Below are 14,232 nucleotides of genomic sequence, written 5' to 3' on the forward strand. Positions count from 1 at the left end.
ACGTACTCATCAAAATTGGGCCTTTGCATTTTGGGCCTCAGATTGGGCAAATGGTTGGACTTGTCAACTATTGGGCCTCAGCAAGTTCATCAGAAGTCAGATTTTGGACCAAGGACATGTTTGGGCTTATGTAGGGCCCATATGAGGAGTTAGGCCCAATTTAGAAAATTGGGCCATTAGTGGGCCATTGGTGGACTTAGGTGGATTAGTTGGTTTCGGGCCTAGGAGGGAGTCCAAAGTTAGAGCAGGGGTAATTTGGTCAATTTACCTTCAGTAGTATCTTGAAGGGTTTTGAGCAATACATCAATCCTATGGTGTACATGCAAACTCTAATAACTTTGGATCTAGTTTGTTTAATGAACATGCAATTGATAATCCAAAATCATAAACCCTAGATCTAACAAACTATAACTGAAATTAGGGTTTGGATCTTACCTTTGATTGTTATATAGCAATAACAATCAATCACTGGCTTCAGAAAGCTTAGTGCCTCAAGTGTTGCACCTCTAATGGAGTCACAAATACCACTAAGCAACTTGGATAAAGAGGTAGGAGAGAGGAGACACCAAAAATGGCTGGAAACCCTAAAGGAAGTATTCACCATGTTTTTAGGGCCATAAGAGTTCCTTATATATGCTGGTATTAGGGTTTACAGCTAGGAAACCCTAATTTGACTGCTTAAGCCCTAAGCAGCCCATGGACTTCCTCTTTAGAAGCCTTGGACGATTTCTAATGGGTTTCCCCATAGAATTCGTCCACTCCAACTTCTATGGAGTCCATTAGCCCATCTATGTAATTATCTTATAATTACACAATAAGTCCCTTAAGTTTAATTAATCTCTTTTAGCCACAAAATTAATTCTTTACTAATTCTTGACTAATATTAATTAAACAATATGATTTCTCCTTTAATATATTAATAAATCATAATTAAACCTTTCTCTCCTTAATTCATTCTACATATTGCTATGGTGAAGGCAACCCATAAGGACCATGCTCATAATCGGGTCAAGTACATACCAAAATAATTACGGACTTAGACACTAATCCAACAGTTGGCCCGGGAGATGTGGGAGCATCAAGCGGAGATTACCGCACACAAGTTTTCAGCAGCCGGATTGAGATGTGAGTTTTCCTCTAGTAGGAACGGGTCTACGGCCACAATACCGGCCCGTTTAGATGATAGTAGTTCCGGACTTCGATCCGATGTCGGGGTTAGCCCGATGCAGTCTATATGTTTCCGGACTTCGGTCCGATGCCGGGGCGGTCCCAAGAAGTAATTATGTATGCTTGATGTCTTTATGATTCATGCATGTTTATGTGTTATCTGTTATGTGTTCCGGGAAAGCCCGATGTCGGGGTAAGCCCGATGTATGTTATGCTAGTAATGTGTTATATGTGATATGTTCCGGACTTCGGTCTGATGTCGGGGCAATCCTGATGCAGATTATGTGATTATGTAATGTGTTTATGATATATGATATGTTATGTATGTGTTGGGGTGAGCCCGATGCCGGGGCGAGCTCGATGGCCGATGCGGTCGGATGCCGGGGTGAGCCCGATGCCGGACAGGAGTCCGATGCTGGGTAAGCCAGTGTCGGGATTCGTCCCGATGTAGTGGGAGTAGTCCCAGAGTTATATTTATTTATGTTATGTTTTGTGTATGGTATGTGGTAGTTTGAGGAGACTCACTAAGCTTCGTGCTTACGGTTTCAGTTTTGGTTTCAAATGCTTCCGGTAGCAAGGGGAAGAGCTCGGGATGATTACATGACACACACCACCGTCATTAGCCTGGGATTTTCACTCTGATATTTTAGCACATGTTTTATGCAGTTGATTTTATTATGATGATTAAGATACATGATACATGATTTTCTATTTTCACTCTGTTTGGATATGGGTTTTATAACAATATAAACGAAAATTTTTGGGTCGTGTTTTATGGACGTTACAGTCTTCGACAATCCCCAAGAGCATGGAATTTGAAACTTAATAATACTTTGAAAAATATGGGTTTTGAATGGTGCTTGTAAGAAAATGGTGTTTATAAAAAGGTTTCAAATGGAGAATTCATCATTGTTGGAGTAGTTAGGCATTACATGCAATGTCCATGAGAATCTCATGCGCGTGCTATTAAGCAAATTCTTTGTTATTTATGTGGAACAATATCTTTTGTAATAATATACAAACAGAGTCAATATTTGAGCTTGCTAGGCTACAGTGATGTCATAATGTTGATGTAGATGATGGTAGAAGCATAATCGAACATGTTTTCTACATTAGTAATTCACCTATAACTTGGTCTTCTCAAAAGCAAGATACAATATCATTTTCCTCATGTGAAGCTGAGTTCATGGCACCTATTGCAGCTGCATGTCAAGTAGTTTGGTTAAGGGAGTTATTGGTTGAGCTGACATGAATGGAGAAACAGAAGTTGCTTATTCTAATAGGCAACAAATCAGCAATTGCCCTGTCAAAGAATCTAGTCTTCCATGGTAGAAGCAAACATATTCACACTCGTTTTCACTTTATTCGAGAACGTGTTGAAAACGAACAAGTAATAGTTGAACATGTTTCCGGGGATAAGCAACGTGCGAATTAGTTTACGAAGGCCTTGGTTCAGATAAGGTTTATAGAAATGAGATCGTTGCTTGGTGTGCAAGAATTACCTTCCTCTCAAAAATCCAGGGGGTCATTGTTGGCGAATTATCTAAGATAGATGTGGCTAGTTGGTGTGTTCTGGTCTAGATCAAAGAGTGCTTGGAGTGCTGTCCAAGTCTTGGAATGTTGTCCAAGGTTTCTAAGTTTTCCTAGAACAGTAAGGACTTCTTTATAAGGAAAGTTTTATTTGATTACCTTTAGGTTTCCTTGTTATATTCTGATATGTTTAGGATCCTGAATATTCATATTGGAGTTTTGAGTTATTTTTACTTCAACAAAGTTTATGCGGGTCGAGGCAATTCTATTTGTGTTCTTCCGGTATATACAATTCTGTTAACTTGAATCTCCCCCTAACCTTTTAGATGACATTCAAAATGTACAAGTTTGTTTTTGTTGTAACCTTTTTGGTCATTTTGTCGATCAAATTTCTAGGCATTTCTGTTTAATAAAAGCATTGTCTTTCTAAAAGTATTTAGATCTTATCACCGATTCTTTATTTCTCTATTCTAATATCTCAAATAATCATCATTACAAGGTAGAGACCATATCTAGTTCCGAATACTTATCACCTCTATTTAGGTCATCACATATAAACCTCAAAATGAAATGACTATTTCTGCCGCTTTTCACATCTATTTAATTCACTATAATCATGCATAAAAATTTAATAGAATATACTATCATCTTGCTTACGAAAAATACTACGACCATATGTGGCACTCATCAAGTCTACGACCAGAGGGAACTGGAGGGTTACAAAAGAAGTAATTGGTAGACATGTCAAAACAGCTATTGGAATAAGAATCATTGAGTTGCTTTGACCAAATACAAGGTACAATGTTGCACCAAAAGCTGATATCATGGCTGTCGTTGAAATGAACAAGGTAGCCAAACCAATGATCAACTTTGTAGGCAGCATGAAGAGAAAGTCTTGTTCCGCAAAACGTGCAGTGAGAATTGACAAAAACATTAACAATGAAGTAGCTGATGTGAATAATGATATCGCATCTGATATTGCAAATATTTTGAATGCATTGTTGTTCGTAAAAGTCGGTATCCCAGTGTCCTTGTTTCCTCCAGGCACTGTAATAGCTGCTGCAAACACAATGGTGGTGATTAATGCTGCTGTAATCGTGTATGATTCCGCAGTGGACTTCATCCATTTTTCTCCCTCAATCACAAGGTCCTTGTGTTCTCTTGTGAATACCATTTGAGGTGTTTCGTCGAAAGAGTTCTTTTGTATGATGTTTAGAGGACATACAAATCCTTCAACTTCCTACAATATTAGAATTTTTTAACCATGCTTTATAAATAATACATGGTCTCTAAACATTAGGTATTAAAAATTTGATTAAACAAAGGTTCCTACCTTAAACCATTGCAGTTCACGTTGTATTTGTAAAGCTGCCCCTGATATACGATTCAATTTGTCATTAGGTGCCAATCTTGCAGCCAAATGTAACAAGTTATTTCCATAGGGGTCTTTAATTGTTCTATAAACATTCTTATGTTCGCTCATCTGATATAGTAGGTTATAAACCTTCTCTGAACGACTTATCACAGCATACTGAATAATATTGTGACCATCTTCGTTGGCACACCAAATTGTATCAGGAAAGTTAGACACAATAAATTCTACAAATTCGTATGCATTTTGTCTCGTGGCTTCAAGAATCGGATTCGTATAATAGTGATGGTAATTGCTGGAGTCTTTGCGGAACTTTATCGACTCACATACTTTAGCTAATAAATTGATAGCTTCCATACGAATTCGAACTCGCTCTTTAATGAATGGCGACACTACATCATAGATTCAAATGAACAATCTTTAAAAAAGAAATAGACATTTTCTCTCAATTCTATTTTTGGTTATTCAATGATGTTAATATTTGATTCGTCTTACCTAACAACTTAAGGATTAGTGGGAAAAGCATAATAATCCCATAAAAACCTGCATTACATTATACAAAGTTTGTTAGAATCATAAAGTTATGTATTGTGCAACCAATAAGTTAAAAATTGAGATAACACTTAATTCTTATTGCTGGTTGTTTTGTGTATGCCAAATTAAACAAATAGGAACTACAACATAAAGATCTGTCGAACACAATATCAAATGACATACCGAACAAGAATATCCACCATACTATACCAACCAGCAAGAAGCCGCATGTGTTATGCACAGAATAAAAAGCCTTTCGGAAAACTGCTTCTACTCTGCCATGCATTATATCAATATTCCCTTCAACATAGAAAAATCAGTGTACCATAAGTTCGTTAGAGAGGCCTTATAATAAATCATGAGAATAATCAAGATAATTAAAAAATCAACAAACTTGTATATTCTTCCAAGATACTAAGACATGGGAAATTTTGAGCTATAGCCATTGGCACAGCGTCACTATCCAATGACCCACGATTGTAGTGAAACACCAAATCATTTGCCAAACCTACATACATAAATATTCTAAAGTTATCCCAAATGGTTAGTTTTAATACTATTGGAATTTGAATGACGAATCCAGTGAAATTACACTTACCAAAATCTTTAGAAGATATAACAACAACTAGAAGCTCTTCACCACTTGTGCCAGAAAACAGAGCATCCTTCTCTTTGTCGGTATTAATGCATTGTAACAGATGCTTAGACGTCTGAGTATGCATATTAGATAGAGCTACGGCTAGTGGTGTGTGACCCTCGTTATCCTTGGCCAATAACAAATCTCGGTTTCTTCCCACCAAGATGTCAGCAGCTTCGGTGTTGCCAACAATGGCAGCAACATGAAGTAGTGTGCTTCCATCTGAATTTCTTAGATCCAACAGTTGTGTGTTCTCCGGTATCTTTTCCAGCAGTTTCTGTAATAGGTCTGCCTTCTTTGTTGCACCCACTGCTATATGGAGTGCTGTGTTGCCATTATTCGTGATTTTGTCTATCACAGTAATGTTTTGTCTCGTTAAAACAGCATGGACGGAATCCCAATCTCCTGATATAGCAGCCCGGTATAATTTTTGGAGTGCAGACTTGTCTTCTTGTTCTTTTAATATTAAATATTGGTCTGACCATGCTTCTCTTATGTCTTGCGGTTTATCTAATTAATTTGCGTAATGTAGTTATGAAGGTAAAAAAACGATAAGATATATAGAGAAAATATAGATGTTGTCCATCTAGTCTAATAAATAGGGATTAATTTCAAAGGAGGAACAATGGATTTAAATGAAGTGGAAACAACAGCCAACGGGTATCATAGTAAAAACTCTATGTAAAACCTTTTTTTATCATGTATATGAGACTTGGAATATCGAAATAAATTAAAGGTTGTACCTGAAACTAGCAATTGTGGAAGAACAGCAGGACCATAGATAGTCTGCAGTTCATCCCATACATCTTTTGCACTAAAATCAGATGCATTTCTCTCTTGATGATGGAGTTTCTCTGAGAGACGTTTCAGAACATACCCTAGTGTTTCTTCAGAGAGAGAACTAAGAATCCAACTCTTCACCAGGGCATCTGATCTTCTCCACTGCTTCAGCTTGTGATGAGTTTGATGGTCACCCACTTTCTCTTTCCCGGAAATACCTGTTGGAGGGCTTACAAGTGTTCCATCTATGAAACCAGACATACCATGACTCTCTAAGAGACATAGCGTCTGTGTTTTCCACATAACAAACTTGGCCTTACCACTCAGCTTCACACTAGTAAGGTTTGATGCACAAACATGTGATGGATATGGGTATTCTTCTTCTCCAACTTCCAGTGCGACATGTGGTTCATGTGGATTAGAGCTTGAGCTTTCCATGTTTATATGTTTTTATTCTTTCTTTCGATTCTCGTTGCATCCTCTTACATGTCTTAAATAGAAAATTGGAGTTGATCATTAACTAATTTGTGGTGCCCACAAAGCCACTAATTTAATTAAGATTGCATCCTTCGGAAGTTATACCATTTCTAACGTAAGATGCTAAGCAAAGAATATTGATTAGAAAAAGTTAATTAGCAATCGACAGTAATGAAAATTATTTGCCATTAATATACTGTAAAAGTAGTAAAGTAATTTGAACCCAATATTTTTTGCACACGATTAATTTGATTATTCACTTTATATAAATTCATATGGATATTATATAGAAACAGGATCGGATGATGACTCATTTTATAGTGATGACTCGTGAGTACATTTTAAAAAATTGAAAAAAAATCTAAAAAAAATACAAATCATAAAATCGAGCATTAATCTATGTTCAGGAGAAAAAAAATTTACATCAATAAAATTAAATAATGGATTATAATGATACAAAATAAAAAATTAAAATTGAATCATGGATCACTTTTAATGATACACATTTTTTTTCTTCCGGACATAGATCTATGCTTTGATTTTATGATTTGTATTTTTTTTAGATTTTTTTTAGATTTTTTATAGTGTACTCATGAATTCTCACTTTAAAATGAGTCATTACAGAAACCGGACCCTACTATATATATATATATATATTAACATTCCTGAAAATTTCAAATACTCCACCTTATAACCCAGGTGGGGAACCCATTAACCAATAATCAAGAGAGTACACAACCTTTTACTAGTGTATGTTGGAATGTCGCTTGCACAAATTGGGGAATTTGCTTTTGTTCTTCTAGGCCATGCCTGCTTATCTTCATCTGATCGAGGTCAAATCTCAATCCAAACACTTTCTTCCACCCAAATTAAAGATCATTTCTGGTCAACACATTGCTGGTAAAACATTCATAAAACATGGGTTTATATAGTTAAATTTCTTTTTTACAGATTACATGCTCCTGCTACTACCATGACAACTCCCATTTATTTAAGGACAAGTTGTATCTTCCCCAAATCTACATCTAAACATAGGATGAGCAAGGTTAAGACTTTATACCTCCAATAAGTCGGAAAGAGTGAATAATCCTTGTATCTACAAGCTCCCACTCGTCCAGTGCTTCTACACAAGTCTTCTTCTTCTTCTTTAATATACACCAAAACACACACAATGGACAATCTCTTGAGAAATGGGTTAGGGTTTCAAGATATAGTTTAAAAGAGGAAATAGAGGTTGATAAGGAGTGAGTTAGGGGGGGGGGGGGGGGTATAAGGTGCAAACCCTAAAAATTAGGGTTTGCCCTTGGCTGATGTACGCCCAACGTACAAGGGGGCTAATCCCTTTGTTGGGTAGCAGATTTATTTTGTATTGCGTCATTGGGCTCGGTTAATAGTCCAAAGTTTTGTACTCCGGTTTGGGCCTGTCCAACCGTGAGCTGATAGGGTTTAGTATATAATAATGTGCTTGCATGCATATTAGAAAGACGATCTAGAAGACGATAGCGATTACAATTGTTCTTAGAATATTTTCATCATCGTTCTTGTAAACCCTTTAATCCTCTACAGTAGAAGTTCTTTATCGAGCTCTTCTGAGGATTGGTTATTAATCATTCGACACATTTGATCCATTCGAGTGTTCTTGCTGTTTACTTATTTATTTCTTTACCTGTTTTATAGATCTAATCGATCTTCAAGTTAGTTCTTAAACTTATCATTTGATATCAGAGCAGGAGGCTGTGTAATCGATACACTTCTTTTCTGTGAAAAAGGTTTCGATTAGGGTTATTCCGCAATTACTGATATTTATTGAGTCGTCATCTCATTATTGACGTATCTCGATATTTATTGTTTTGCCCTAATTTGATTTATTACAAGTCTGATCTTTGAACAGGTTATTCGATCATTATGAACGAGTCGCAAGCCAATCCTATTAATATTTCGAACAGCATCGGATCAACAACGAAGATTCCCATCCTGTACACCCATGATTATGAAGTCTGGGCGCATCACTTTGAAGATTATGTTATAGGATCTGAGGATAATGGATACCTCATCTGGGAAGCAATTGTTTCTGGACCGTTTTCTCATTCTGCAACTTCAAGGATTATTAAAACTCAAAAGGAGTATAATGATCTTCTGAAAGATGTTAAAGATATTGCGCAAGATGAAAAAGATAAATTTCAGTGCAATATCAAAGCGTTAAGATTGATCAGATTCGCCCTTCAGTCCGATACATTCAGGCTGGTGAGTTCATGCACGACAGCAAAAGAGATTTGGGACAGGCTACGTGAATTGTACTCTACAGACGAAGATCTTGAACACTCCATTCAAACCTTACTCCTGTCTGAGTTTGGTGAATTCAAGCAAGGAGCCGAAGAAACAGTGACACAAACGTTCGATCGCTTCAATCATCTTCTTAGTAAGATGATCAAACATGACATCGAAAGGAAGTTTATTGAGCAGAAGGTTACATTTTTTAATGGTCTCAGATCCGAGTGGAGAGCAGTTGTATCCACAGTTAAAGCCCACGAGCAATTTAAATCCTACTCTTTGGCGAAACTGGTGGGCATCTTGAAATCTCAGGAGAAGATCGTGTTACAGGAGAAGAATGTGGTTTCAAGCCTAGGTTCGTTGGCCCTCCTGTCCAAAAGCAAAGCAGTAATGGAGGACGAAGACCTCAACTTGGAGGACTATGACCTCACTTCTGACGACTTTGCTATGATGGTGTCGAACCCCAAAAGGTTCATCAAAAAGAGATTCCCCTCTAACAAAAACCGAAACTGGCAGGGGAGTTACAGCTCAGAAAAGGTCAAAGAAGAACCGAAGGCTGAAGAATCAAAGAAGGAACCGAAGGCTGATGGTGATTCTGGAGTAAGCTGCTACTATTGTGGAGGAAAGAACCACTACGCAAAAGACTGCGTCCTCGAAAAGATGGTAGAAAAGGATGAGGAAAAGGATGAAGAAGCTTTGTTGCAGAAAAAGCTGGATGAGATTAGGAAGAAGAAATCTACTGCTAACCCTTCTATGAATGCTCTAATTGTGCAGGGTTCGGTCGCTGATGACGAGTTCGGTGGCGTAGAGGTTTGGTCAACCGACTCTGAAGATGATGAAGTGAGGAAGCCTTCTCATGGAAAGGCTTATGTGGCGAAAGAAGAAAGCAGTGGAGGAAGATGCTTGATGGTATCCGACGTATCTCAGATGAGGGGATACAACACTGATGGTGGGAGTAATGAACCGAAGGAGCAACAGGATATGTGCTTTACAGCCAAACCGCTCAGCGTGCAGTTCAACGAACTTGATGAACTGATCAAGAAGGTACAATCCATCTTTGTCTCATTTAAAGTCCCACAAAGCTCATATGAAAAAGAACTAAAAAGTGTTAATTCAAGAATCTCTCATCTAGATAGTAGTCTAACTCAAACTCGAGTCACCAATTCTAACCTAACTGACCAATTAGGCAGGGTGTCTTCGAAGAGTGAGGAACGACGGATGTGGATCGAACTGAAGGAGTCTGAATTAATCAAAACAAAAGATGAAAACATTTATTTACAAAGAGACAATTTAAAGCTTTTGAAACAGCGAAATGTTTTTTGTTTGATTGCCAAACGTCTTTACTCTAATATTACTCAGCTTCATTTGGATTGTGAAATAGGACAAAAGATTCATCGCATGATTTTACCCTTTCTTGAGTTTAAGGAGGATGAAATTGATGCTGAAGCGTATAATTGTGAGAGTGTTATTTCATCTGAGGACGTTAATCTGACGTACATGTATGGACTGGACAAAATCGAATCTTTTATTAAGTCCAAGGACCATAAGGACATGCTTAAGAACCTTTTGGATGAAAATGATAAACTGAAACTGAGAACCGAAACCATACAAAAATTTGACTCTTTACACTCCATCTTAAGCTCAGAAAATAAAATTGATGTTGAAAATGCATCTGAGCTTAATGAGGATGACAATATGAGTGAAATTTCTGTAGAGGACACGGTTGACTGTTCAGAATTTGTAAAAAAACGAACCTGAAAACCACAATAATCTAATTTCAAAAAATTCAGTGGAGTTCGCTCGTATGTCCCAACAAAAGTCCCCGATTCTTACAGAGAAGGCAGTTGTTTATCAGAAGGTTAGAACCACTCCAAATCAGGTGTACAAGGTCACAGGCGTAACCGAACATCAGACTGCTGAACTCACAGCAATTGTTAACGAAGACAATGCTGATGGCTGCGATGAGTTCTTCTGGTTAGCTCCAATCGATAATGCTGATGAAACAGTAGGTTTGTCTGAAAGGACCTCATGGAAAAGCAAAGGCAGATATGTGCCAGAACCCTTAAATAAACCTGATAGCTTCGATGTGCCAAGTACTAGCGGTACAAAAGATATTCCTCAAGAAAAAGGAATTCCTACAAAAGAAGACACTCCTTCTAGTGAAACTTCATCAGTTCAGAGTGAACCAGCTAAAGAAAAACCAAAACCGAAAGCTAACATCCATCATCAACCAAAACAGATGAGAAATCAAAAATGTCAAAGGAATCAGAGATATAGGAAGAATCTCTCTGAACGAAAACAGTTTTGGCAATCCCAGAATGCCTATTTCTCACATCAAGACAGGAACTTAAAGTCAGAGCAAAATCCTGTTGAAACGCAAGAGAGCCACAACAACCGAAAGCAAAGGTTCGGTTCAGAGAATGATTCCAACCGAAAGCAGAAGTTCGGTTCAGAGAACTACACCAACCGAAGGCAAAGGTTCGGTTCTGAAATCAAAAGAGATCAAAACTCTAGGGTCGGTCCCACTAAAGATCAACAGCAAAAGGGTCACCTAGAGTCTCCAGCCAAGAAGTCATCTCAATCTAAGCTCTCTCATTCTAACTCTTCCAATTCTTCAAACTCTTCTAACTCTTCTCCATCTCGTCCTAAATTCCATTCTGTTCCCTCTCAAAAATCTCAATCATCAGCTGAACAAAAAGGAAAACAGAAGGTTTCAGTGGTTGAACCAGAGTCAAAACCGAAAGCACCAAATCCTAATAAAATTAAAGTTTTTACCATCAAAAGGAAAGATGAAACAACACTAATAAAACGAACATATCTTGTTGACATCTCTCTTACTATTCCTGTTCCTGTGAAAGGCTCACGTGGACCCAAGAAACTTTGGGTTCCTAAATCTGCTTAATTTTTGCAGGTTATCAGCGACGAGTAGTTAGACGAAGAATGGTATATTGATAGTGGCTGCTCACGTCACATGACAGGGAGGAAAGAAGAGCTGAGGGAATACAGGTCTCTTTCAAATGGTGGAAACGTCAAGTTTGGAAACAATTCCTTCGGCACCATAAAAGGCTATGGAATGATTACTAACAGTGATTTCACGATAAGGAAGGTTGCATACGTGGAAGGGCTACAACACAACCTCATCAGTGTATCTCAGCTTGTTGGAGGTACAAGTCTCAAAGTCTCATTCGACGATGAGGGTTCTGAAATTATTGAGAAGAAGACGAAAAGAGTTATTCTCAAATCTGAACGTAAAGGTGAAATGTTTCCTCTAAACCTCAAACCCATTAAAGGAAACCCAGCTATCTGTCTGTTATCAAAAGCACAATCTGACGAAAGCTGGTTGTGGCACCGAAGGCTCTCTCATCTTAACTTTAAGGACATCAACAAACTTGTCACTGGAGGTCATGTTCGAGGTCTTCCACTGCTCAAGTTCGACAGAGATCATTTGTGTGCTGCATGCGAAATGGGGAAGCAGAGTCGTCAAAGTCATCCATCTATAATAAACACTAAAGTTGTTGAACCACTAGAATTACTTCATATTGATTTGTGTGGTCCATCATCTATCGAAAGCATCGGTGGTAGCAAGTATATTCTTGTTATTGTTGATGACTTTTCGCGTTTTACATGGGTGTTCTTTCTGAAGCTTAAATCTGAAGCGACTCATAAGCTAAAGGTGTTCATCAAGCAAATTGAAATACAGCTGAAGAAGGTCGTTCGCAACATCAGGAGCGACAATGGTCTGGAATTCAAAAATAGAGAATTTGAAGAATTCCTGGCAGAAAAGGGAATAAGTCACAACTTCTCAGCTCCCTACACACCTCAACAGAACGGAATTGTCGAAAGACGAAACCGATCTTTGTGTGAAGCTGCCCGAACCATGCTAAGTTTCGCTTCCTTACCTCTTTATTTTTGGGCTGATGCTATTTCTGCTGCTTGTTTTACACAGAACAGGTCATATCTCAACAAGCGATTCACGCTCACTCCTTATGAGATTCTCAACAACAGGAAGCCCAATGTGAAATTTTACCATGTGTTCGGTTCACGGTGTTTCATCTTTAATTCTAAAGAACACCGCAACAAGTTCGATGTTAAAGCCGACGAGGGAATCTTTTTGGGCTACTCTCTCACTTCTAAAGCGTACAAGGTATTAAACAAGCGTTCGAGGAAAATCGAAGAGACTTACTACGTGACTTTTGATGATAGCTATGTCAAAAAGCTAAAGGCGAATGAAGACACAACTGGGGAAATCTTTCCTCAAACTGGCCAAGTCACGATCTCGATCGCTAATCTATTCGAGAAGTTTATGGAGCTATTTGACGAACCAGAGAAAGCCACTCTCTCAGAAGCAGGTGCAGCAGACAATAAGGTAGATCACATGAAACAAATTGTTGAAGATGCTGCAAGGAAAATGAATGAAGGAGGATCAAGTTCTGACGAGCCTTAATCACACAATGCTTCAGTCGAGGGGGAGGATCAACCATCGTCATCTCAGCCAACCTCACATATTGAGGGGGAGCCAAGGTCTCCAACTGCTCCCGAAAGCACTTCACCAACCGAAAGTGCCTCACCATCCGAAGGTGCATGAACGCCCGAAAGCTCCACACCACAAGAAACCTCTGAAGCTCAAGATTCGCAAGGCATTCCTGAAAGCTCATCTATCGAGGGGGAGCAAGCTGATATGTCTTACGACTATGAAAGCTAGTCCGAACCAGAAGAAATGATAAACGCTGAATTAGATCCAACCTTTGATCCAAACTATCATCCTCTCACCAAATGGACCAGAGATCATCCTGTCTCTCAAGTTGTTGGTGATGTCTCTAAAAAGGTTCTGACCCGATCACAACTCAAGGCAAAACAGACCTCCTTATTTTCCAAAGTTGAATTCTGCATGTTTAACTCCTTCGTATCAAAAGTTGAACCAAAGACAGTTAATACTGCTCTTGATCACTCCGATTGGGTTCAAGCCATGCAAGATGAACTAAACGAATTCGAGAGGAACAAAGTCTGGCGCCTCATTCCAACTCCTCCAGATGCCTCGGTTGTTGGTCTTAAATGGGTCTTTAGGAACAAAATGGACAAGGAAGGAAACGTAATTCGAAACAAAGCTCGTCTGGTCGTGAAAGGATACTGTCAGGAGGAAGGGATTGATTATGAAGAGACTTTTGCTCCTGTAGCTAGGCTGGAATCAGTAAGAATATTTCTAGCCTATGCTGCCCACAAAAACTTTGAGGTCTACCAAATGGACGTTAAGTGTGCATTTCTCAATGGAGAACTCGAAGAAACTGTGTATGTGGAGCAACCTCCTGGATTCGTGAATGAAAAGTATCCAAATCATTGCTACATTCTGGATAAAGTCGTGTATGGACTGAAACAAGCACTGAGAGCCTGGTATGAAACGCTGACTAAATTTTTAAAGATGTCCAAATTCAAACAAGGTTCGGTTGACCCAACCTTCTTTCGTAAA

The 14,232-nt window shown here is 38.5% G+C and overlaps 1 protein-coding gene across 1 annotated transcript; it reads right to left on the bottom strand.

Annotated features, from left to right (window-relative positions):
* Positions 1-3,166: 3,166 nt before the first annotated feature.
* Positions 3,167-6,465, bottom strand: LOC145062135 (uncharacterized). The gene is made up of 7 exons (XM_079009770.1): positions 5,984-6,465; positions 5,202-5,750; positions 4,998-5,111; positions 4,787-4,903; positions 4,565-4,612; positions 4,031-4,461; positions 3,167-3,937 (listed from the first exon to the last, which is right to left on the bottom strand). The coding sequence occupies exons 1-7, from the start codon at positions 6,456-6,458 to the stop codon at positions 3,326-3,328; spliced, it is 2,346 nt and encodes a 781-aa protein (XP_078865896.1). The 5' UTR covers positions 6,459-6,465; the 3' UTR covers positions 3,167-3,325.
* Between the last annotated feature and the right edge of the window lie 7,767 nt (positions 6,466-14,232).

This window comes from Lactuca serriola, chromosome 7, assembly GCF_051521515.1.
Source record: "Lactuca serriola cultivar US96UC23 chromosome 7, Lser_US96UC23_V15, whole genome shotgun sequence".
NCBI classification, from domain to species: Eukaryota; Viridiplantae; Streptophyta; class Magnoliopsida; order Asterales; family Asteraceae; genus Lactuca; species Lactuca serriola.